This window comes from Pristiophorus japonicus, chromosome 18, assembly GCF_044704955.1.
Source record: "Pristiophorus japonicus isolate sPriJap1 chromosome 18, sPriJap1.hap1, whole genome shotgun sequence".
NCBI classification, from domain to species: Eukaryota; Metazoa; Chordata; class Chondrichthyes; family Pristiophoridae; genus Pristiophorus; species Pristiophorus japonicus.
Window position 1 is genome coordinate 73,113,110 of NC_091994.1, and position 26,839 is coordinate 73,139,948.

Below are 26,839 nucleotides of genomic sequence, written 5' to 3' on the forward strand. Positions count from 1 at the left end.
AACAAAACATTATTTAAAATGGCAAAAGCAGGATCCTTCCCCCTGCTTCAGCTGTTTGTCAGTGGGTAGCACACTCGCCTCTAAGTCAGAAGGTTGTGGGTTCAAGTCCCACTCCAGGAACTTGAAAACATTAAAAAAAATCTAGGCTGACATCCAGTGCGGTACTGAGGGAGCGCTGCACTGTCGGAGGTGCCGTCTTTCGGATGAGACATTAAACCGAGGCCCCGTCTGCTCTTTCAGGTGGATATAAAAGATTCCGTGGCAACACAAAAGCAAAATACTGCGGATGCTGGAATCTGAAATAAAAACAGAGAATGCTGGAAATCTCAGCAGGCAGCGTCTGTGGAGAGAAAAACAGAGTTAACTTTTCGGGTCGACGACCCATGGCACTATTTCGAAGAAGAGCAGGGGAGTTATCCCTGGTGTCCTGGCCAATTTTTATCCCTCAATCAACATAACAAAAACAGATTATCTGGTGATTATCACATTGCTGTTTGTGAGAGCTTGCTGTGAGAAAATTGGCTGCTGCGTTTCCCACATTAAAACAGTGACTATACTTCAAAAGTACTTCATTGGCTGTAAAGCACTTTGAAACGTCCAGGTGGTCGTGAAAGGTGCTATAAAAATGCAAGTCTCGCTTCCCTGGCAGCGCCCGGCCTGAGCCCGTCACCCTGGTAACCGGACACCAGCCGACGCCGGCTCTACCAAACCAGCCGTTTGGGGGTGCACTATTTCACTGGGCAACTATTCTGCAGAATTCAGTTGCTCTAATCGAAAATATTTAAAAGTAGAAATAATCTATCTCATGTTTTTCTGCTGGTGCCGTGTGAGGGGGCCCGATAGTAGTACGTGTTGTTGTGCGGCTGGGAAGATGGTTACATGCCGCTCCCCCCCGCCCCCCAGTGGTGCACCCCGCTGACTGGCGGTTGCTAAGATGGCGGCGGACGGGCCGGCCGGGCCCCACTGGAGGAGTTTGGTGAACCTGGCGGTTCCTCCTCACCCTCATCGGTACCAGGGCTTGGTGGAGGGCCCGGACTTGTTCCAGCTGGTGTTGAGGAATCTGGAGGGGCTGCCGTTCCGAGCGGTAAGGATACGGCAGAGAGAGAGAGAGAGAGAGAGAGACAGACAGACAGATGGATGGATGGGCAGAATGGTCTCCTTCTGTGCTGTAAACCTCCGTGCGGGAGATGTCCGGGGAGCAGCATTGCAGAGTGACCATCTTCTGCTAAAATCAAATGGCGAGCAGGACGTGGTGCAGGGTGCCATCTGTCTGACTTGTTGAACGCTGAGATTTTCAGCATTTTCTGTTTTTATTGTTGAATGCCGGAGCAGGCTGGAGGGGCCGAATGGTTCCCATGTTATACAACTTGGTTTTTGAATGTGGGATTAAAAACAGAACATGCTGGAAATCTCAGCGGGTCAAACAGCATCTGCGGAGAGAAACAGAGTTAATGTTTCAGGCCGCTGAGATTTCCAGCATTTTCTGTTTCTATTTCAGATCTCAGCAACCGCAGTATTTTGCTTTTGTGTTTTTGAATTGGGTGTCCGCTATCTTTTAGTCTTATCTCTGGATCTTGAATATTCTTATTTTATGTAATGCATTCGGAAGAAATATAACTCCCGTTTTGATTTCGTCTTCAGGATTTTTTCCTTCAAAATTGGATAGTTTCAGTTTTCACACAACTTAGGCCATGAAAAAAATACAGAAATAATCGATAATAACTTGTATTTATATAGCACCTTTAACGTAGTAAAGAGCAGTTTGTAACGGGGACCAAAGATAATGGCTTCGGTCTTCCCAATATTTAATTGGAGATAATTTCTGCTCATCCGGACAAGCAATCTGACAATTTAGATACCAAATAGGGGTCGAGAGAAGTAGTGGAGAAATAACAACCAACTTTTTTCAACATCCATTCCAAAGTTATGGAATATTCCGTGTTGTTTGAATCCCTAGAAATGTTCAAGTTTGTTTGTCTCATTTATTTATTTTGAAGTCTGATTTCCCCCACCCTCTCCTGTTTTCATTCCAATTCTCACCGACCAGCCAAAACTGTTGACTCCCTGCTGGGGCACAGATCCAAAGCCTTCTGATACTTTGCTGAAGTGGCCATTCTTCTTGTGTGAGCAGAGATGGTGAATGCTTGCAGTCCATAGACCTGCAGTTAATGGATGCTGATAGGGAGTGCTGACCTTGTTTGATTTTTCCCTTCCTAACCTAAGAATACAGAGGCAAACTGGCTGGAGAGTCTAGAACAGAGAGCATAGTCTCAGGATAAGAGGTTTGCCATTTAGGATTGAGGTGAGGAGAAATTTCTTCACTCAAAGGGTTGTGAATCTCTGGAATTCGCTACCCCAAAGGACTGCAGATGCTCAGTTATTGAGTATATTCAAGGCTGAGATCGATAGATTTAGAACATAGAAACAGAGAAAATAGATGCTTTGAGCCTGTACCACCATTCAATAAGATCATGGCTGATCATTCCCTCAGGACCCCTTTCCTGCTTTCTCTCCATGCCCCTTGATCCCCTTAACCATAAGGGCCATGTCTAACTCCCTCTTGAATATATCCAATGAACTGGCATCAACAACTCTCTGCGGCAGGGAATGCCACAGGTTAACAACTCTGTGAGTGAAGAAGTTTCTCCTCATCTCAGTCCTCAATGGCCTACCCCTTATCCTAAGACTGTGTCCCCTGGTTCTAGACTTCCCCAACATCGGGAACATTCTACCCGCATCTAACCTGTCCCGTCCCGTCAGAATCTTATATGTTTCAATGAGATCCCCTCTCATCCTTCTAAACTCCAATGTATAAAGGCCCAGTTGATCCAGTCTCTCCTCATATGTCAGTCCAGCCATCCCAGGAATCAGTCTGGTGAACCTTCGCTGCACTCCCTCAATAGCAAGAACGCCCTTCCTCAGATTAGGAGACCAAAACTGAACACCATATTCCAGGTGAGGCCTCACAAAGGCCCTGTACAACTGCAGTAAGACCTCCCTGCTTCTATACTCAAATCCCCTAGCTATGAAGGCCAACATACCATTTGCCTTCTTCACCGCCTGCTGTACCTGTATGCCAACTTTCAATGACTGATGTACCATGACACCCAGGTCTCGTTGCACCTCCCCTTTTCCTAATCTGCCGCCATTCAGATAATATTCTGTCTTTGCGTTTTTGCCCCCAATGTGGATAACCTCACATTTATCCACATTATACTGCATCTGCTATGCATTTGGCCACTCACCTAACCTGTCCAAGTCACCCTGCAGCCTCTTAGCGTCCCCCTCACAGCTCTCACTGCCACCCAGTTTAGTGTCATCTGCAATCTTGAGAGATATTACACTCAATTCCATCATCTAAATCATTGATGTATATTGTAAAGAGCTGGGGTCCCAGCACTGAGCTCTGCGGCACTCCACTAGTCACTGCCTGCCATTCTGAAAAGGACCCGTTTATCCCGACTCTCTGCTTCCTGTCTGCCAACCGTTCCCTATCCACGTCAGTATATTACCCCCAATACCATGTGCTTTAATTTTGCACACCAATCTCTTGTGTGGGACCTTGTCAAAAGCCTTTTGAAAGTCTAAATAAACTACATCCACTGGTTCTTCCTTGTCTACTCTACTCGTTACATCCTCAAAAAAATTCTAGAAGATTTGTCAAGCATGATTTCCCCTTCATAGATTCATGCTGACTTGGACCAATCCTGTCACTGCTTTCCAAATGCGCTGCTATTTCATCCTTAATAATTGATTCCAATATTTTCCCCACTACTGATGTCAGGCTAACCGGTCTATAATTACCTGCTTTATCTCTCCCTCCCTTTTTAAAAAGTAGTGTTACATTAGCTATGCTCCAGTCCAATAGGTATCGGGGGTAAAATACCGATGTGGATAGAGAACCGGTTGGCAGACAGGAAGCAGAGAGTCAGGATAAACGGGTCCTTTTCAGAATGGCAGGCAGTGACTAGTGGAGTGCCGCAGGGCTCAGTGCTGGGACCCCAGCTCTTTACAATATACATCAATGATTTAGATGATGGAATTGAGTGTAATATCTCCAAGTTTGCAGATGACAATAAACTGGGTGGCGGTGTGAGCTGTGAGGGGGACACTAAGAGGCTGCAGGGTGACGTGGACAGGTTAGGTGAGTGGGCAAATGCATGGCAGATGCAGTATAATGTGGATTCGGATAGACTGTTGGAAAATGATCACCAATGCATCCACTATTTCTAGGGCTGCTTCCTTAAGTACTCTGGGATGCAGACTATCAGACCCCGGGGATTTATCGGCCTTCAATCCCATCAATTTCCCTAACACAATTTCCCGTCTAATAAGGATATCCTTCAGTTCCTTCTTCTCACTCGACCCTCGGTCCCCTAGTACTTCCGGAAAGTTATTTGTGTCTTCCTTCGTGAAGATAGAACCAAAGTATTTGTTCAATTGGTCTGCCATTTTTTTGTTCCCCATCATAAATTCACCTGAATCTGACTGCAAGGGACCTACATTTGTCTTCACTAATCTTTTTCTCTTCACATATCTATAGAAGCTTTTGCAGTCAATTTTTATGTTCCTGGCAAGCTTCTTCTCGTACTCTATTTTCCCCCCTTAATTAAACCCTTTGTCATCCGCTACTGAATTCCAAATTTCTCCCAGTCCTCAGGCTTGCTGCTTTTTCTGGCCAATTTATATGCCTCTTCCTTGGATTTAACACTATCCTTAATTTCCCTTGTTAGCCACGGTTGAGCCACCTTCCCCGTTTTATTTTTACTCCAGACAGGGATGCACAATTGCTGAAGTTCATCCATGTGATCTTTAAATGTTTGCCATTGCCTATCCGCCGTCAACCCTTTAAGTATCATTTGCCAGTCTATTCTAGCCAATTCATGCCTCAAACCATCCAAGTTAGCTTTCCTTAAGTTCAGGACCCTAGTTTTTGAATTAATTGTCACTCTCCATCTTAATAAAGAATTCTACCATGTTATGGTCACTCTTCCCCCAAGGGGCCTCGCACAACAAGATTGCTAATTAGTCCTTTCTCATTACACATCATCCAGTCTAGGATGGCCAGCTCCCTAGTTGGTTCCTCGACATATTGGTCCCGAATACATTCCAGGAAATCCTCCTCCACCACATTGCTACCAGTTTAGTTAGCCCAATCAATATGTAGATTAAAGTCACCCATGATAACTGCTGTACCTTTATTGCATGCATCCCTAATTTCTTATTTGATGCTATCCCCAACCTCACTACTACTGTTTGGAGGTCTGTACACAACTCCCACTAGCGTTTTCTGCCCCATGGTATTCCGTAGCTCCACCCATACCGATTCCACATCATCCAAGCTAATGTCCTTTCTTACTATTGCATTAATTTCCTCTTTAACCAGCAATGCCACCCCGCCTCCTTTTCCTCTCTGTCTATCCTTCCGTGATGCCAATTATATCATACCCGTTAACTGCTATCTGCGCAGTTAATTCGTCCACCTTATTCCGAATACTCCTCGCATTGAGGCACAGAGCCTTCAGGCTTGTCTTTCTAACACACTTTGCCCCTTTAGAGTTTTGCTGTAATGTGGCCCTTTTTGTTTTTTGCCCTCCACTTTTACTATTCTCCTTTTGATATTTTGCTTCTGACTCCATTTTATTTCCCTCTTTCTCCCTGCATAGGTTCCCATCCCCCTGCCATATTAGTTTAACTCCTCCTCAACAGCACTAGCAAACACTCCCCCTAGGACATTGGTTCCAGTCCTGCCCAGGTGCAGACCGTCCGATTTGTACTGGTCCCATCTCCCCCAGAACCGGTTCCAATGTCCCAAGAATTTGAATCCCTCCCTTCTGCACCACTTCTCAAGCCACGTATTCATCTGAGCTATCCTGCGATTCCTATATTTTTGGACTATAAGGGAATCAAGGGATCTGGGGATCGAGCCGAAAAGTGGAATTGAGGCCGAAGATCAGCCATGATTTAATTGAATGGCGGAGCAGGCTAGTGGGGTCGTATGACCTGCTGCGACACCTATATCTTATGTTTTTGCCAGAGATCAGATAATAACATAGACCATTTCTGATCTTATGACTTAGTACTACAGCTCTACCTGCTGGTCCATCCAAAATATTATACCACAGGGTGGATTCACCAATAGTGGGAAAACTGTGGCCTGGATTTTGTGGTCAGCGGTGAACAAACAGCACTAGCCGTTCATTGCACTTACACTTGCTCACAGACTTACTGTGGGCTTTTGCACTGCAACTTGTAGTTATTAGCGAGCCAAAATATCATGGCGGCCTCGATATTGGATCTAGGACCTGTGTGAACAGGACAAGCAATGGTCTGTCTCCTTAACCAATCAGATTGAAAAATCCTTAATGAGCCATGCAGAGTCTAAACCAGGAAGTGTAAATTAGAATAGTTAATTCAATGTCAAATAATGTACAGAAAGTGAAATAAAGAAAAGGAAAGAAAGATGGGATGAAGGGAGAGATAACGTAACAGTAATAAAGTTTTAGAACATTTTAATTAAAAAAACATTTCTATCAATAATTAAAATCTGAAGGAATGAGACTGTACACTTGTAAAAGTTAATTTTCAGTGCCAGAGAGGTTGTTTGGCAGTAATTAAGACTTATCTCGCTGTTAAAAATTCATTTACACTTGTAAGGATAGGTTCTAACTTTTTCTGGGCATGTCGTGGATAAGTACAGCAACTTCATGCCCTTCACGTTATTGTTGGTATTGTTCGTGTTCAGGGGGACCTGGGTGTCCTTGTACACGAATCACTGATAGTTAACATGTGGCTACAGCAAACAATTAAGAAAGCAAATGGTCTGTTGGCCTTTATTACAAGAGGATTTGAGTGCAAGAGTAAAAATGTCTTGCTGCAATTATATCGGGCCATGGAGAGACCACACCTGGAGTAGTGTGTACAGTTTTGGTCTCCTTACCTAAGGAAGGATATACTTGCCATCGAGGTAGTGCAACGAAGGTTCACCAGATTGATTCCTGGGATGGGGGGATTGTCCTATGAAGAGAGATTGAGTAGACTAGGCTTATATTCTCTCGAGTTTAGAAGAATGAGAGGTGATCTCATTGAAACATGCACAATTCTTAGACCTTGACAGGGTAGATGCAGGGAGAATGTTTCCCCTGGCTGTCGAATCTAGACCAGGGGACGCAGTCTCAGAATAAGGGGTCGGCCATTTAGAACTGAGATGAGGAGAAATTTTTTCACTCGGAGGGTGGTGAATCTTTGGAATTCTCTACCCCAGAAGGCTGTGGATGTTCAGTCGTTGAGTGTATTCAAGGCAGAGATTAATAGATTTTTGGATATTAAGGGAATCAAGGGATATGGGGACAGTGCAGGAAAGTGGAGTTGAGGTCGAAGATCAGTCATGATCTTATTGAATGGCAGAGCAGGCTCGAGGGACCGACTGGCCTAATCCTGCTCCTATTTCTTATATTTTTATGTTCATGTATTTGAATGCTGGGGGTCTCGCCCAAAATACCAGTATAGAGCAGCTTTTGGAGGAGCAGGGCAATTCGGATAGCAACTTCCTGATTTCCGCATTTTAACTGTGCATGTAAGGACATCAGAAGTTGCTGTCCGATTTACTCCTTAATAAAGGTGAGCACTGATGATAGCCTTACTGTTATTTCTACCGACAATTCTGGGCCTGTGTGTGAAGTTACTTAAGTCACAAATGTGGCTTTAAATCAGCAAACGCAGTCATTACCGAGATAAACTGGAAACTTGTTCATCTAGCTGGGAAGCTCGCTGATATTGAAGGCAACCTTGTAGTGTAAAGGGGCACTTGGGTTGCCATTTATTTGCTAAGTCTAAAGTTGAATAGAGCATGGCTTGAGAAATTGTGAGATTTATAACGCTGATTGCAAAATGTCACCAATTCCTGAACTTCCTCAATAATTAATGTAATCATCATCATCATCATAGGCCGTCCCTCGGAATCGAGGAAAACTTGCTTCCACTCTTAGCATGAGTTCTTAGGTGGCTGTACAGTCCAATATGAGAACCACAGTCTCTGTCACAGGTGGGACAGACAGTGGTTGAAGGAAAGGTAGGGCGGGGAATCTGGTTTGTCGCACGCTCCTTCCGCTGCCTGCGCTTGATAATGCATCTGCATCATGAAATACAGGTGTAAATTCAAAAGTATTTTTTCCAAAAACAAACCATCATAGTATCATAACACTGCGAAGGAGGCATTCATCCCACATCCCTGTACTGACTCTTTGGTCCAATTAGTCGCACTTCCCTACTGTGTTAATTTGATTTGACTACAGAAAATTCTTCATGTATGCTTGATTGTGCATTTCACAGAAGCATTTGACAGTGATGTGAGGAATGACAGCTCTGTGGGGAGGTGTCTTTGAAACAGAATTTAGATCTTTATATATTGCTATTGATTTATGGAGGTGTAACAAAAGGACTGAGCAGTAAAGCTGTATTAATGCCACCTTAATATGTTTTGTAATTACACATTGCCAAAAAAAATTTTGCCCTTTGCGTCTTTGGAATCATCTATTATGTCTTCCTGAAGTGAAGAGAAACCGAGGACGAATAATTCTTTTTACAAAAATGAGGGTGAAATTCTGACATACGAGTTGCCGGGGCACTTCAATGATGTAGCTCAACTGGGAACACAGGATTTCTGATAAATATCACACGGCAATAATTTGGAAGCTTATTGGAATATGCAGATCTATTATTTTGGTGAGGCACTTTGTTTTGTGATTAATGGAAATTAATATCCTGGCACACAGTGTTAGTAAAGATGGAAAAGGAGGGAAATTCAGTTGAGAAGCTGAGATGGCAATGCTTTACCACATTGTATTGTTTGTTCAAATCAGTTTATAAAATTCAGGGTGCCACACTACCAGTTCCAGATAAGTATATACATGAATCCTCATCTCTTAAAATTTCTGAAATTGAACAAATCGTACAAGGTCGCAGAAAACATAAACTGCATTACAACAGTGACTACACTTCAAAAGAATTTCATTGGCTGTTAAGCGCTTTGGAATTTCCAGAGGTCGTGAAAGACGCAATATAAATAAATGCAAGTTCTTTCTTCTTTACCTCAAAAAAAGTGGCAAGGAAGAAAGTTGAATTTAATTATCAAAGGTCCAAAGCACACTGAAGAGGATGTGATTTAGTAATTAAAAACACTCACTTGATCTGAAGAAATGATAGATCAACAACTCAAAATACTTCAGGAAGGACAAAATGCATTTCCAATCTGGTAAGTTTAAAAGAGTTCTTTTTACACCTTTTGTACAGTAAAAGTCGTTGGAAAGTATTCTATATGATGTGTATGTTAGCTTGCCAAAACTTTATAAAGTTACTAATATACGTGCAGAATTTTTAAAATATATGTATATTCTGCAGATACGTTTGACTTGCATATGCTATGCTCTGCTTGTCTAGTGTCTGCAGGACTCTCTCCATTTCCAATGGCTTTGTGTCACAAATTCTATCATTTTTATCCCCACAGTGACGTAATGTTCATCCAGCTCTGCTGCATCCATCCACACATCTTTAATCATTTCAGAAGACAACAGAGATGTACAAAGGAGATGAATTTTCTAAAGAGGAATAAAATCATCAACACCCACAAAGCATTTACTATCCAGGAAGGGAAATATACAGTGTGCTGCTGAGCAGTGAGAAGACCCATTTCTTATTGCAGGACCATGTGCAGGGCCTGTCCAAGGTACTACAAATATGTGGGAGAATCTGCAAAAACACATCATCCACATAAAGCAGGTGGCCCCTTGACATCCCACTGCCATTCCAAAGCTATGTAGATGATGGTACATGCTGCTTGATGGAGACCATTGAACAATGTCACAATGCCAGTGTAAATCTGAAACATCCATGTTAAGTTCAATAATATTATTCAATTGGACCACACATTTGATGGAGCATATTGACTGGAGAGCCAATCTGTCTTTCCAGATTCATGTGAAACTAGTTACCCACATTACTCTAGGATGCTGCTGTGCAGAGCACCCTAGAATCCTTTTATGGCTTCTCTGCTGGGGCTTTGTCCAGCATTCATTTTTTCTGTGGCCCCTGATCTGGACAATGTCCTGAAGAACCTCCTTCGACAAATGGATCCTTCCAAATCTCAGCAGCCAGTTTGTAAGTCTGCAAATGGAAATGAATGCAAATGAGATTCAGTACTGAGACCATTCATGCCTATCATAAATATTAAGAAGTTAGTGATTTTACATCAGTTTTTATCTTTTGCACATCTTGTAGTATTGTGTCGATGTGACTTGGAGGAATATTTATATATTTGTACTTATCTATCATTTCAATGCATCATCTAAGATTGTAACAGAATGATTAACTTTATTAAAAAATGTAATTGACATTTAATTTAATGGCATATTTCTGAAGTAAATATTTATTTTTCTCATGTCTCCTGTGTCATCTTTTGCCTCTGCATGCCAGTATTTTGTGCTCATTATAAAGTGATTTCTGCAGCATGGGGGCTGTTCACTACCTGGTATGTTCAGCCACATGTTCCTACTGAAATTGAAAATGTTCATATTGAGGCTATCTAGATTTATGCTAATTACAGTATAATCCAATTTCCTTTATATCTATTTATCCTACCTAGATTAATTATATGCAGTGTATTTGCAGAAAAACACACTGATGTAATGCACAAAGAGTATGCACAATATTCCATCATATTCCATGTACATCGGAATGGTATCCACATTAACATATATTTTAAGTGGTTTTTTTCCCCACTTTCTGAAGGAATTAAGTATTGCTGGGGCAAGGTTCTTTCAAAACTGCACTCAAATGACCATTCTTCACCTGTGAGCCTAAATAGTTGGGGCCAACAGACTGTTCTACCTTTGAGGCCATTACATTTTAGTCGGATTCTATTCTGACATTTGGACAAGTGTACGTTTTATCGGATATATCTGGAAAGCAATCAGGAAAGGGAACCTAGTTGAATCACCACAACCTGCCTCCATAGCCCATGGGTGCTTAGACGAATTGTAGTGACCCAGCTGAGATCAGATAACAGAGCACAGACCAGTGTATTGAACGATGTTTAGAAAAAATTACTTTGATCATGGAGTTTATTCCACAGCTGTAGATTAAGACTAGGTATGAGTATGATGTATAGCATACTATCTAGAATTTACAGACTGCCTAAGGCCAATTATATCTTACCCCTTGAACCAAAATGGGTTAAATATTACTGTGTAACTGCATCAACATTTTGAAATGTAAGTAACGCACCAAATGCCTAAGGCTGCTATTTCTGGCATGGGTGTAAGTTGGCAATACGTTTTTCCTCATAATTTCCTCAATAGTTTTAGAATGTTGAATATAATTGCTTGTTCTTGGTGAATGAGTCATAACTGAAAATCATATGTAACGTTTAAAAAAAGAAGTTTACATCTCTGTGCTGTAACCTCGCTATTAAAGGAGCATTGTGTTCATGAAAAAGTGTTTGGCAACGGTCTATTTTGTTTGGAGAAGCAGTAGGTACCCATCTGTCTTTTTTGTTGCAGTGACATGTGCAAGTGACAGGTTGATGTGCCTCAATGTGATTTATGTAATTGTATGCTTATTAATGAATGAAAGATAAAAAGATTTGTCAATTTCTTTTGAGTGATTTTTGTCCTTTTAAATAGAATAATGGTGTCAATGTATATATCACTACTTGTTGTGGGAAGAATTCTATTCCCTGCAGTTGCATGTTGAAACAATCGCTCAGGTACCACCTCTGTGTTCTGTTGTTCTCCAGTCCTTGAGGTGACTGTTGTATTCTGACATGATCGACCAGTTTGATACAAACTAGACCTTCGTCTTAATGTTCATGTGTAGGTGTGACCATTGATCCACAGATCTGATGCAAACCTTCCAGCTTTCGCATATCATGGTTTTCTTTCAATGGCCCTATTATCTCCACTAGAGTTGAGCTATCACTCACAAATATTTTCATCAGATGTTGAAAGACATATAACTCCAATATTAAAAAGAAAGAATTTCCATTTTTATGGTGCTTTTCATATCCTCAGGACATCTAAAAATGATTCATAGCCAATGAATTAGTTTTTAAGTAATTAAAATAAGATTTAAAGTAATTGGTAGGAGGTTTAGAGGGGAGTTGAGGGGAAATATCTTCACCCAGAGGGTGGTGGGGGTCTGGAACTCACTGCCTAAAAGGGTTGTAGAGGCAGAAACCCTCACTACATTTAAAAAGTACGTGGATGTGCACTTGAAGTGCCGTAACCTACAGGGCTACGGACCAAGAGCTGGAAAGTGGGATTAGGCTGGATAGCTCTTTGTTGGCCGGCGCGGACACGATGGGCCGAAATGGCCTCCTTCCGTGATGTAAAATTCTATGAAGTGTAGTTACTGTTTTATAGGCAAAAGCAGCAGCCAATTACAGACACCGAAGTCCTACAAGCACCAATAAGGTGAATGACCATTTAATCTGTTTTTGGTGATCTTTGAAGGATAAATGTTGGCCAGGAGCGTTTTGCTGTGCTGCTTTGAATAGTGCATGGGATCTTTTGCGTTCACCTGAACAGGCAGAGAGCTTAATGGGCCCAAGTATCCACACGATAAAAAAACGGGCGCCCCTCTGAGCTGGGCGCCCGTTTTTCGCACCTAAAACGGCGCCTAAAAAAAAAATCGCGATTCTGGAGCGTTCTGCAGCTCCTTGTCTGCCTGGCGTGGCGCCCAGGGGGGCGGAGCCTACACTCACGCCGATTTTGTAAGTGGGAGGGGGCGGGTACTATTTAAATTAGTTTTTTTTCCTGCCGGCAACGCTGCGCATGCGTGTTGGAGCGTTCGCGCACATGCAGTGTGAAAAAAACATTGGCACTCGCCCATTTTTGTAGTTCTTTGTAGCTGTTTAATTTTTGAACATTTTTTAAAAATAAAAGCACATTGCCATCAGCACTTGCAGCCTTCTCACTGCCCCCCCCCCCCTTGCGGGAAGAACGAGCGCCTCTTTCTCCCCCCCCCCCCCTGCGCGGGAAGAACGGGCGCCTCCTCCCCCCCACTTGGGAAAGAACGGGCGCCTCCCCCCCCCCGCAGGAAGAACGGGCGCCTCCTCCCCCCCCCCCCCCCCCGCGGGAAAGAACGGGCGCCTCGTACCATGCCCCCCCCCCCCCGCGGGAAGAACGGGCGCCTCCTCCCCCCTGCGGGAAGAACGGGCGCCTCAGGCTGACTGCAGCATTCTCCGTGCCTGAAGCACTTTCACACAGGTAGAAAGATGGTTTATTTAATCTTTTCTTTGCTTATAAATGTTGGATTTATTTGTATAATATTTGTAGAAGTATAAATAAGGATTTATTGTAGAATTTAATGACTTCCCTTCCCCTCCTCACCCCCCCCCCCCCCACCTCGTTCTGGATGCCTAACTTGTAACCTGCGTCTGATTTTTTAATGTGTAGAACAGGTTTTTTCAGTTCTACAAAAATCTTCACTTGCTCCATTGTAACTTAGTTTGGAGTACGTTTTCACTGTGGAAACTTTGAAATCAGGCGTCAGTGGCCGGACACGCCCCCTTTTGAAGAAAAAATTCTGTTCCAACGTAGAACTGTTCTACTTGACTAGAACTGCAGAAAAAAAAATGTGGAGAATTGCGATTTCTAAAATAGTCCGTTTTCCACCAGTTGCTCCTAAAAATCGGGCGCAAATCATGTGGAAACTTGGGCCCAATGTCTTGATACAGTATTCCCTCAGTACAGCACTGAAGTGTTCGCCTAGATTATGTACTTAGGTCCTGTGGCGTGGCTTGAACACATGACCATCTGATTCACAGCAAGATCCCACAAACAGCAATGTGAACAGATGATCTGTTTTTTTTAGTGATGTTGATTGAGGGATAAATATTGGTCAGGACACCGGGGGAAACTCTGCTCTTCTCAATAGTGCGATGGGATCCTTTATGGCCATCTAAAAGGTTTAATGTCTCATCTGAAAATAGGCACTTCTGACCGTACAGCACTCTCTCGGTACTGCACTGGAGTGTTAGATTAGATTTAATCTACTTGCCGTTACAACCTTGCTAGATAAACTATTTCAAAAACTGACCATTCTCTGTGCTTAATAAATATTTTCTCAGTTTTTGCAGAGGAAGGTGAAAGTGAGACTATAGGGTAACCTGCTGAAGATGTAGAAGAACCACTATTTTTTTACATTCATGGGGTGTGAGCGTCGCTGGCAAGGCCAGCATTTATTGCCCATTCTTAATTGCCCTTGAAGGTGGTGGTGAGCCACCTTCTTGAACTGCTGCAGTCTGGTTAGAGATTAGGAAGGCTAAGTGCAAGTATAAAATATTCAAATAGAAACTATTTTCAAAAAAATGAATGGGACTAAAATGGTTACTTTCACTTCTGTAACGTGCTTTGGGATGTTTTGTGTTAAAGCTGCTATAGAATTGCAAGTTTTGTTGTTACAAAAGCAGAAACGTCACCATCCTAAATGATATCGATCTGAGATTGGGAAGGAGATAGTGCCTGCACTAGCCATAAATTTTCTAAAACCTTTTGGAAATTGTGCAAAAAGACTGCAGCGTAACAAATGATCCACCTCTGTTCAAGATGGGGGAAAGCGATAAGGTAGGAAGTTATATGGCAATTATGCTTTATCTTAGTTGTGGGTAAACCTCTATGCCTGGAAGAGTTCTCTGGATTGTTCATAGTAACTTTGGTGGAAGAACAGCGTAAATGGCCATTTAAATTTCTCCCACTGTTTCCCCGCCCCCCTCCCCAGTGTTGATAATATGGGATGAAATTAGTTAACATGTAGAAAGGCTATAGGTCAGTCAGGGACATTTAGTATGCATTTCTAAGAAGAGGTCATGCTTGAATAATTTAATTGATTTTTTTCCCCAGAAATCGCAATGTATAGATAAAGGGAATATGGTGGATGAATACATGAATTTTCAGAAGATGCTTGATATAGTGCCACATGAGACGTACTGGCGCGAATACACAACCTCATCTCTCTCATCTGGAGCGAGGAGAGCATGCCAGGAGATCTTAGAGATGCAGTGATCGTGACAATCTTTAAAAAAGGGGACAAGTCCGACTGCGGCAACTACAGAGGAATCAGGGCTTGGCCCGTCCACTCTATGCACCGACCTGGTATTGCAGTGCTTCCAGGAACGGTGCAGCTTCCCCTCTCGGCCTTTTGGCTAAGATCAAGTGTAAATTGCGCAAAGTTATCTTTGGCGCTGGAGTTGATCTGACAAGAATTGGCCAAAAAAAAAACTACAGAGGAATCTCCCTGCTATCAACCACTGGGAAAGTCGTCGCTAGAGTCCTCCTCAACCGTCTTCTCCCCATGGCCGAGGAGCTCCTCCTGGAGTCGCAGTGCGGATTTTGTCGTCTCCGGGGCACAACGGATATAATTTTTGCAGCGCGACAGCTGCAGAGAAAATGTAGGAAACAGTGCCAGCCCTTATACATGGCCTTCTTTGACCTTACAAATACTTTTGACATTGTCAACCGCGAGGGTCTATGGAACGTCCTCCTCCGTTTCGGATGCCCCCAAAAGTATGTCACCATACTCCGCCTGCTTCACGTCGACATGCAAGCCGTGATCCTTACCAACGGATCCATCACAGACCCAATTCACATCCGGACCGGGGTCAAGCAGGGCTGCGTCATCGCCCCAACCCTCTTCTCAATCTTCCTCGCTGCCATGCTCCACCTCACGGTTGATAAGCTCCCCGCTGGAGTGGAACTAAACTATAGAACCAGTGGGAAGCTGTTCAACCTTCGCCGTCTCCAGGCCAGATCCAAGACCACTTCAACCTCTGTCGTCGAGCTACAGTACGCGGATGATGCCTGCGTCTGTGCACACACACAGGCTGAACTCCAGGACATAGTCGTCGTATTTACCGAGGCATATGAAAACATGGGTCTTGCGCTAAACATTAGTAAGACAAAGGTCCTCCACCAGCCTGCCCCCCAGACATCAAGATCCATGGCGTGGACCTGGACAACGTGGACCACTTCCCCTATCTCGGGAGCCTCCTATCAACAAGAGCAGGCATTGACGACAAGAGTCTCCAGTGTGTCAGTGCAGCCTTCAGCCGCCTGAGGAAGAGAATGTTTGAAGACCAGTCCCTCAAAACTGTCACCAAGCTCGTGGTCTACAGGGCCGTAGTAATACCCGCCCTCCTGTATGGCTCAGAGGTGTGGACCATGTACAGTAGGCCCCTCAAGTCGCTGGAGAAATACCACCAGCGATGTCTCCGCAAGATCCTGCAAATCCCCTGGGAGGACAGATGCACAAACGTTAGTGTCCTTGTCCAGGCCAACATCCCCAGCATTGAAGCACTGACCACACTTGATCAGCTCCGCTGGGCAGGCCACGTAGTTCGCATGCCAGACACGAGACTTCCAAAACAAGCGCTCTACTCTGAACTCGTCCATGGCAAATGAGCCAAAGGTGGGCAGAGGAAACGTTACAAGGACACCCTCAAAGCCTCCCTGATAAAGTGCGACATCCCCACTGACACCTGGGAGTCCCTGGCCTTAGACCACCCTAAATGGAGGAAGTGTATTCGGGAGGGCGCTGAACTCCTCGAGTATAGTCGCCGAGAGCATGCAGAAATCAAGCGCAGGCAGCGGAAGGAGCGTGCGGCAAACCAGGCTCCCTGCCCACCCTTTCCCTCAACGACTATCTGTCCCACCTGTGACAGAAACTGTGGTTCTCGTATTGGACTGTACAGCCACCTAAGAACTCATGAATAAGAGTGGAAGCAAGTCTTCCTTGATTCCGAGGGACTGCCTATGATGATGACTGAAATTAAGACATGATGTTAACTGGAATATAGCCTGATTAATAGAGAAATGGCTGGAGGATAGAAAGCTAAGAGTAGGGGCAAATGGTGTTTCTTGGATTGGTGGGACGTGGTTAAATTAGAGAGAGCTTGCGGCTCAGGCAGCTGAAATAATGGCCGTCAATGGTGGAGCGATTAAAATAGGGGATGCACAAGAGGCTGGAATTGGAGGAGTGCAGAGATATTTGAGGGTTGTAAGGCTGGAGGAGGTTATAGAGATAGGGAGGGGTGAGGCCATGGATGGATTTGAACAACAAGATATGAGAATTTTAAATTTGAGGCATTGCCGGACCAGGAGCCAATGTAGGTCAGCGAGTACAGGGGTGATGGGTGACGAGACTTGATGTGAATTAGGACACGGGCAGCAGAGTTTTGGATGAGCTCAAATTTATGGAGGGTGGAAGATGGGAGGGAGGCCGGCCAGGAGAGCATTGGAACAGTCAAGTCTAAAGGTAACAAAAGCATGGACAAGGTTTTTCAGCAGCAGATGAGTTGAAGCGGAGTGGAGACGGACGATATTACCAAGATGGACGAAGGCGATTTTGGTGATGGAACATATGTGTGATCGGAAGCTCATCTCTATGTAAAATATGACTAAGGTTGTAAATGGTCTAGTTCAGTCACAGTTAGCGACCAGGGAGAGGGATGGAGTTGGTGGCTAGGGAATGGAGTTTGTGGCAGAGATCGAAGACAATGGCTTTGGTCTTCCAATATTTAGTTGGAGGAAATTTCCTCTCATTCAGTACTGAGTGTCGGACAAATTAGAGACAGTGGAGGGGTTGTGAGAGGTGGTGGTGAGGTACAGCTAGGTGTCATCAGCGTACATGTGGAATTTGATGTGTTTTCAGATGAGATGAGAAATAGGATCAGGTGAGGGCAGTCCCACCCAGCTGAGAGGAACGGCGTTGGAGAAGGATGGTGTGGTCAACCATGTTAAAGGCTGCAGACAGGTCGAGAAGAATGATAAGGGATAGTTTACGGTTACACTTATATAGGATGTCATTTGTGACTATGATGGCCATTTCAGTGCTATGGTAGAGTGGCGACCTGATTGGAGGGGTTTAAACATGGAGTTGCGGGAAAGGTGGGCACGGATTTGGGAGACGACGACACATTCAAGGACTTTGGAGAGGAAAGGGAGGTTGGAGATAGGGTGGTAGGACAGAGGGGTCAAGGGTGGTTTTTTGAGGAGTGGGAGAGTGATGGCAGATTTGAGGAAGAGGGAACAGTAACAATGTGCAATATTTTTTTCAATGGTGATCATATTTTTATATTTTGAGGCGGAAAAAAAAGGCAAGAGCAGTTGAGGCTTGCCAGGCAGGTGAGGATGTACCACAGGAGGACTGTGACCTCTCACCTGCAAACACAGGCAGATACGCAGATACATACTTATCTTGATTTATCTCTGGAACTCTGCAGCTAGGCATTGCTTCAGATATTGCATTACCAGTGTGGGTGAACATTGCTTCAGCTCTTAGTGTTTATGCTTCAGCCTTATTGCAGGCATGCTGCACTGCTGCCCTATGGGAAGGATCCCCTGGAGTATAACCTCATGCAGCATAATTATCTGTTGAAAATTACAAAGGATTTTGATAGAGTAGATAGGGAGAAACTGTTTCCGCTGGCAGGAGGGTTGGTAATTAGAGCATAGAGATTTAAGATAATTGGCAAAATATTAAATCGGGGATATGAGCAGAATTTCTTTTATGCACGAGTCGTTACTGATACGTCCTTACTACACAGTATAAATGCACACGAGGCCCATGCTTGAGAGAAGGTCAGTCTGTGACCTGTCCTTTATTCCTTAGCACTCAAATGATGAAGGTTGGTGGAGCTTCCCCTTTGATACCTGAAGGTCCAGGTTAGGAGTGTCTCCCACCTAGTGGTCAGTGTTCTCATGGTGTACAACTTAGGTCAGTTTATACATGGGTTACAATGCTGGTTGAATACATGACATCACCTCCCTCCCCAAAGTCTTATTGGGATCACAGGTTGAGTCTCTCTGGTGGTTTACGCTCTCTTGTAGAGCGCCTGAGTTGGGGCTCCGGTTGTTGGGCGCTGGCCTGAGTGTCTGCTGTTTGCAGTGCCTCAGGCCTGTCCGGACAGCCCACAGTGACTGGGCTCTCCTCCCTTTGGTTCCTGTGTTCGGTCACCTGTGGTGGAGTGAACTCTATATCGTGTTCTTCCTCTGCTTCTTCTATGGAGTTGCTGAACCTCCTTTTTGTTTGATCCACATGTTTGCGGCAGATTTGTCCATTGGTAAGTTTAACTACCAGAATCCTATTTCCCTCTTTGGCAACCACAGTGCCTGCGAGCCATTTGGGCCCTGCAGCGTAGTTGAGGACAAAAACAGGATCATTTACATCAATACATTGCGCCCTCGCATTCCTGTCATGGTAGTCATATTGTGACTGGCGCCTGCTCTCGACAATTTCTTTCATGGTGGGGTGTATAAGGGATAATCGGGTTTTGAGCGTCCTTTTCATTAGTAGCTCTGCGGGTGGAACCCCTGTGAGCGAGTGTGGTCGGGATCTATAGGCCAACAGGAGGCGTGATAAGCGGGTTTGTAGGGAACCCCCTTGGAATCTGAGCATCCCCTGTTTGATTATCTGCACTGCTCGTTCTGCCTGGCTGTTTGAGGCCGGCTTGAATGGTGCCGTTCTAACATGGTTAATTCCATTGCCCGCCATGAAGTCCTGGAATTCAGTGCTTGTGAAGCACGGGCCATTGTCGCTGACCAAGATGTCCGGTAGACCGCAGGCGGCGAACATTGCCTGTAGACTTTCTACCGTGGCAGAGGATGTGCTTGAATTTAAAATGTCACACTCGATCCATTTGGAGTAGGCGTCTACTACAACCAAAAACATTTTCCCCATGAAAGGACCTGCATAGTCCACATGGATGCGTGACCAAGGCTTGGCGGGCCAGGGGCTAAGGGGGGCTTCCCTGGGCGCATGGCCCAGCTGGGCACACGTGTTGCACCTGCGAACACAAAGTTCCAGATCTGCGTCTATCCCTGGCCACCAAACGTGTGACCTGGCAATTGCCTTCATCGTGACAATGCCCGGGTGCCCATTGTGGAGTTCTCTGATGAACACCTTTCTGCCCATCTGGGGCATGACTACGCGGTTTCCCCACAGTCGGCAATCGGCCTGAATCGAGAGTTCATCCTTGCGCCTGTGAAATGGTTTAAATTTCTCATGGCATGCCCTGTACGTGGCTGCCCAGTCCCCATTCAGGACACATTTCTTGACTAGAGACAATAGCGGGTCTCTATTTCTCCAGACTTTAATCTGACGGGCTGTCACGGGTGAGCCTTCGCTTCCGAAAGCTTCAACAGCCATGACCATCTCAGCAGAATGCTCGGTAGCCCCCTCAGTGGTTGCTAGTGGGAGCCTGCGGAGTGCATCGGCGCAGTTTTCGGTGCCCGGTCTGTGCCGAATTGTGTAGTCATAGGCAGCTAATGTGAGTGCCCACCTCTATATGCGGGCCGATGTGTTTGCATTTATGGCCTTGTTGTCGGCCAAAAGGGACGTTAGGGGTTTGTGATCTGTTTCCAGCTCAAATTTCCTGCCAAACAGGTACTGGTGCATTTTCTTTACTGCATATACACATGCGAGCGCCTCCTTTTCTACCATCCCGTAGCCCCTTTCTGCCTGGGACAGACTCCTGGAGGCATAAGCTACCGGCTGTAACTGACCCTTGGCATTGACATGCTGCAACACACACCCGACACCATAGGACGACGCATCGCACGTTAACACAAGTTTCTTACATGGGTCATATAGCGTTAACAGATTGTTGGAACATAACAAATTGCGTGCTCTATTAAAAGCCCTTTCCTGGCTGTCCACCCAGACCCATTCGCGACCTTTGCGTAGGAGCACGTGTAGCGGCTCTAGCAGCGTGCTCAATTTGGGAAGAAAGCTACCAAAATAGTTCAGGAGCCCCAGGAACGAACGAAACTCCGTCGTGTTACGGGGTCTGGGTGCTCTCTGGATCGCTTCCGTCTTGGATGCAGTAGGGCTGATCCCGTCTGCTGCTACCCTCATCCCCAGGAATTCTACCTCTGGAGCTAGGAAGACGCACTTCGCCTTTTTCAGTCGCAGACCTACCCGGTCCAGTCTGCTAGCACCTCCTCCAGGTTGTGGAGGTGTTCTTCAGTATCGTAACCCGTAATGAGGATGTCGTCCTGAAAAACCACCGTCCCTGGAATCGACTTGAGGAGGCTTTCCATATTTCGTTGGAAGATCGCGGCGGCTGAGCGAATCCCGAATAGACATCTGTTGTACTCAAACAACCCCTTGTGTGTCGTGATGGTGGTCAGCTTCTTCGACTCACTCGCCAGCTCCTGGGTCATGTAAGCTGAGGTCAGGTCCAATTTTGAAAAATGTTTGCCACCGGATAGCGTCGCAAAGAGGTCCTCTGCTCTCGGTAGCGGGTACTGGTCTACTGGTCTTGGAGTGACAGCTGATTGATGGTGACCTTGTAATCGCCACATATCTTGACCGACCCATCCGCCTTGAGCACCGGCACAATCGGGCTTGCCCAGTCACTGAATTCGACTGGCGAGATGATGCCTTCCCTCAACAGGCGGTCCAATTCGCCTTCTATCTTTTCCCGTATCACGTATGGCACCGCTCTGGCCTTGTGGTGTACTGGTCTGGCGTCTGGGTTTATGTGAATCACTACCTTGGCCCCCATGAAAGTGCCAATGCCGGGTTGAAATAATGAGTCAAATTTGTCCAGGATCTGTGAGCATGATACTCGCTCCACAGAGGAAATTGCATTGACATCGCCCCATTTCCAGTTCATGACAGCAAGCCAACTCCTCCCCAGTAGTGCGGGACCGTCCCCTGGGACAATCCAGAGTGGCAACCTGTTCTCCAAATCTTTGTGGGTCACGTCTACCGTGGCGCTGCCTAGCACTGGAATGATCTGCTTTGTGCAAGTCCGTAGCTGTGCGTCAATCGGCGATAATTTTGGCCTCCTGGCCTTGGATGCCCACAACTTTTCGAACTGTTTGATACCCATCAGGGACTGGCTGGCACCCGTGTCTAACTCCATTGATACTGGGATGCCATTGAGGAGCACTTTCATCATTATCGGTGGCGTCCTGGTGTATGAACTGTATACGTGCTCCACATGAACTCGCTGAACTTCAGCTTTCAGCGATTTCCCCCAGTGTCCATTTCTGCAATTTCTGCAGGTATTTTGCTCATCTCTGCAAACTCCGGCTGAATGTATGCCTCCACGCCTCCAGCATGAGTTGCGGTTTGAAACAAAAGGTCCCTTGCCAGTCGATCGTCTCTGACTGCCCCTGTTATTGTCCTTGAGTGCACCATTAACAGGTGTTGATGGCCCCATTACTGGCCGCATTCTCCCTTGCAATGGCGTGAATCGCTGTTCAGCTTGCCATTGTCTCTGTCGAACTCCCCCTCTGGGTTCGACTATATGTTGGGGCATGCCTGACTGCCCTTGTCTGCCTGGAGAACTGTGTGCTGCTTTAACAATGTTGAATCTCTGTCCCAACCATTCCTTAACACAGTACCTTTCGTCTGTTCTGCTAGTGGCCATGCTCGCGTGGTTTAAATCCCAGTTTCTTGTCGCCATTGATACGTCCTTACTACACAGTATAAATGCACACGAGGCCCATGCTTGAGAGAAGGTCAGTCTGTGACCTGTCCTTTGTTCCTTAGCACTCAAGTGATGAAGGTGGGTGGAGCTTCCCCTTTTATACCTGAAGGTCCAGGTTAGGAGTGTCTCCCACCTAGTGGTCAGTGTTCTCACGGTGTACAACTTAGGTCAGTTTGTACATGGGTTACAATGCTGGTTGAATACATGACAGTTACAATCTGGAATGTAATATGTAAAAGAATGGTGGAAGCAGATTCAATAGTAACTTTAAATTGAATTGGATATATATTGGAAAAGGAGACATTTGTAGGGCTATGAGGAAAGAGGAAGGCTGTGGGTGGAACTGCTTGAATAGCTCTTTCAAAGAGCTGGCACAGACACAGATGGGCTGAATGGCCTCCTCTTTGTTGTATTCTATGATAATGGCCCAGAAACGGACCCGGGAAGGCATCTCAAAAGCCGGTTTTCAGCGCACAATATGCATGCGCTGAAAACCGGCTTTTCCGATCTGTCAAGCTCCAGCTTGACGGATCATCCGCATATCGGGAGCGAGGGCCTTTGCAAGGGCAACATTGCACTATTTACCCATATCTTGCCCCGCAAATGTCCTCAAAACTCTTGCGCCTGATAAAAGCAGGCGCATAGCCTACTTTTACAGGCGTAAGAGTCTTAAAACATGCAAAAACATAAAAAATTAAATTAAAAATACACATTTTATTTTTAAAAACTCTGAATTTTTTTCTCTAAGATATTAACTTTAACTTCAATTAATTTTAATTATGTGAGCTGTGTGTTTTATTTTTTATTTGGTGTTAATTGTGTTTGAGTTTTTTTTCTCAATAGCAATGAGAATTTGTAGATACGGAGTTCCCATTGCTATTAATTGAGAATACTGTACCTGATTTGTTGAGCAGTCACACGTGACTGCACCTTCTACGTGGGAACCTGGAGGACAGGAGTGCGCTTCACAGCGCGGGAAGAGAAGGCCTCTCCAACGGAATTCCACGCTCCTCCAGGACCACCAGGTACTTTCGGAAAAATTCTCCAGTCGGAGGCATTTGTCCGAAAGAAGCCTCGGACCGGAATTTCATGGCCACTGTCTCTTTAACAAGCAATGAAACAACAACAACTTGCCTTTATATTGTGCCTTTTGATGTCGAAAACGTCCCAAGGCACTTCAGAGGTGCAAGGAAAATCAATTGATACTGAACCAAAGAAGGATAGTAGGAGGGGTGGCCAAAGTGGTGGATTTTAAGGAGAGTCTTTAAATGAGGAGAGGGAGGTGGGGAGATGTAGGAGGTTAGGAAGGGAATTCCAGAGCATGGAGCCGAGGTGGCTGAAGGCATGATCACCAATGGTGGGGTGAAGGGAGGGGTAGAAACATCGAAAATAGGTGCAGGAGTAGGCCATTCGGCCCTTCTAGCCTGCACCGCCATTCAATGAGTTCATGGCTGAACATGCAACTTCAGTACCCCATTCCTGCTTTCTCACCATACCCCTTGATCTCCCTAGTAGTAAGGATGTCATCTAACTCCTTTTTGAATATATTTAGTGAATTGGCCTCAACAACTTTCTGTGGTAGAGAATTCCACAGGTTCACCACTCTCTGGGTGAAGAAATTCCTCCTCATCTCGGTCCTAAATGGCTTCCCCCTTATCCTTAGACTGTGTCCCCTGGTTCTGGACTTCCCCAACACTGGGAACATTCTTCCTGCATCTAACCTGTCTAACCCCATCAGAATTTTAAACGTTTCTATGAGGTCCCCTCTAATTCTTCTGAACTCCAGTGAATACAAGCCCAGTTGATCCAGTCTTTCTTGATAGGTCAGTCCCGCCATCCCGGGAATCAGTCTGGTGAACCTTCGCTGCACTCCCTCAATAGCAAGAATGTCCTTCCTCAGGTTAGGAGACCAAAACTGTACACAATACTCCAGGTGTGGCCTCACCAAGGCCCTGTACAATTGTAGCAACACCTCCCTGCCCCTGTACTCAAATCCCCTCGCTATGAAGGCCAACATGCCATTTGCTTTCTTAACCGCCTGCTGTACCTGCATGCCAACCTTCAATGACTGATGTACCATGACACCCAGGTCTCTTTGCACCTCCTCTTTTCCTAATCTGTCACCATTCAGATAATAGTCTGTCTCTCTGTTTTTACCACCAAAGTGGATAACCTCACATTTATCCACATTATGCTTCATCTGCCATGCATTTGCCCACTCACCTAACCTATCCAAGTCGCTCTGCAGCCTCATAGCATCCTCCTCGCAGCTCACACTGCCACCCAACTTAGTGTCATCCGCAAATTTGGAGATACTACATTTAATCCCCTCGTCTAAATCATTAATGTACAGTGTAAACAGCTGGGGCCCCAGCACAGAACCTTGCGGTACCCCACTAGTCACTGCCTGCCATTCTGAAAAGTCCCCATTTACTCCTACTCTTTGCTTCCTGTCTGACAACCAGTTCTCAATCCATGTCAGCACACTACCCCCAATCCCATGTGCTTTAACTTTGCACATTAATCTCTTGTGTGGGACCTTGTCGAAAGCCTTCTGAAAGTCCAAATATACCACATCAACTGGTTCTCCCTTGTCCACTCTACTGGAAACATCCTCAAAAAATTCCAGAAGATTTGTCAAGCATGATTTCCCTTTCACAAATCCATGCTGACTTGGACCTATCATATTACCTCTTTCCAAATGCACTGCTATGACATCCTTAATAATTGAGTCCATCATTTTACCCACTACCGATGTCAAGCTGACCGGTCTATAATTCCCTGTTTTCTCTCTCCCTCCTTTTTTAAAAAGTGGGGTTACATTGGCTACCCTCCACTCCATAGGAACTGATCCAGAATCAATGGAATGTTGGAAAATGACTGTCAATGCATCCACTATTTCCAAGGCCACCTCCTTAAGTACTCTGGGATGCAGTCCATCAGGCCCTGGGGATTTATCGGCCTTCAATCCCATCAATTGCCCCAACACAATTTCCCGACTAATAAGGATTTCCCTCAGTTCCTCCTCCTTACTAGACCCTCCGAACCCTTTTATATCCGGAAGGTTGTTTGTGTCCTCCTCAGTGAATACCGAACCAAAGTACTTGTTCAATTGGTCCGCTATTTCTTTGTTCCCTGTTATGACTTCCCCTGATTCTGACTGCAGGGGACCTACGTTTGTCTTTACTAACCTTTTTCTCTTTACATATCTATGGAAACTTTTGCAATCCGTCTTAATGTTCCCTGCAAGCTTCTTCTCGTACTCCATTTTCCCTGCCCTAATCAAACCCTTTGTCCTCCTCTGCTGAGTTCTAAATTTCTCCCAGTCCCCGGGTTCGCTGCTATTTCTGGCCAATTTGTATGCCACTTCCTTGGCTTTAATGCTATCCCTGATTTCGCTTGATAGCCACGGTTGAGCCACCTTCCCTTTTTTATTTTTACGCCAGACAGGAATGTACAATTGTTGTAGTTCATCCATGCGGTCTCTAAATGTCTGCCATTGCCCATCCACAGTCAACCCCTTTAGTATCATTCGCCAATCTATCTTGGCCAATTCACGCCTCATACCTTCAAAGTTACCCTTCTTTAAGTTCTGGACCATGGTCTCTGAATTAACTGTTTCATTCTCCATCCTAATGCAGAATTCCACCATATTATGGTCACTCTTCCCCAAGGGGCCTCGCACAACGAGATTGCTAATTAATCCTCTCTCATTACACAACACCCAGTCTAAGATGGCCTCCCCCCTAGTTGGTTCCTCGACATATTGGTCTAAAAAACCATCCCTTATGCACTCCAGGAAATCCTCCTCCACCGTATTGCTTCCAGTTTGGTTAACCCAATCTATGTGCATATTAAAGTCACCCATTATAACTGCTGCACCTTTATTGTACGCACCCCTAATTCATGCCCTCCCCAACATCACTACTACTGTTTGGAGGTCTGTACACAACTCCCACTAACGTTTTTTGCCCTTTGGTATTCTGCAGCTCTACCCATATAGATTCCACATCATCCAAGCTAATGTCCTTCCGAACTATTGCCTTAATTTGCTCCTTAACCAGCAATGCTACCCCACCTCCTTTTCCTTTTATTCTATCTTTCCTGAATGTTGAATACCCCTGGATGTTGTGTTCCCAGCCCTGATCATCCTGGAGCCACGTCTCCGTAATCCCAATCACATCATATTTGTTAACATCTATTTGCACAGTTAATTCATCCACCTTATTGTGGATACTCCTTGCATTAAGACACAAAGCCTTCAGGCTTGTTTTTTTAAATACCCTTTGTCCTTTTAGAATTTTGCTGTACAGTGGCCCTTTTTGTTCTTTGCCTTGGGTTTCTCTG

General features: G+C 45.1%; 1 protein-coding gene across 4 annotated transcripts in view; it reads left to right on the plus strand.

Annotated features, from left to right (window-relative positions):
- Positions 1–928: 928 nt before the first annotated feature.
- The window catches only part of nphp4 (nephronophthisis 4), a 516,026-nt gene continuing 490,115 nt past the window's right edge, over positions 929–26,839 (plus strand). For all 4 annotated transcript variants that reach the window (XM_070860148.1, XM_070860151.1, XM_070860149.1 and 1 more), the window contains exon 1: positions 929–1,084. In XM_070860148.1, the coding sequence (XP_070716249.1) occupies positions 935–1,084 (150 nt within the window). In that variant the 5' untranslated portion in view covers positions 929–934. The remainder of the gene's footprint in view (positions 1,085–26,839) is intronic.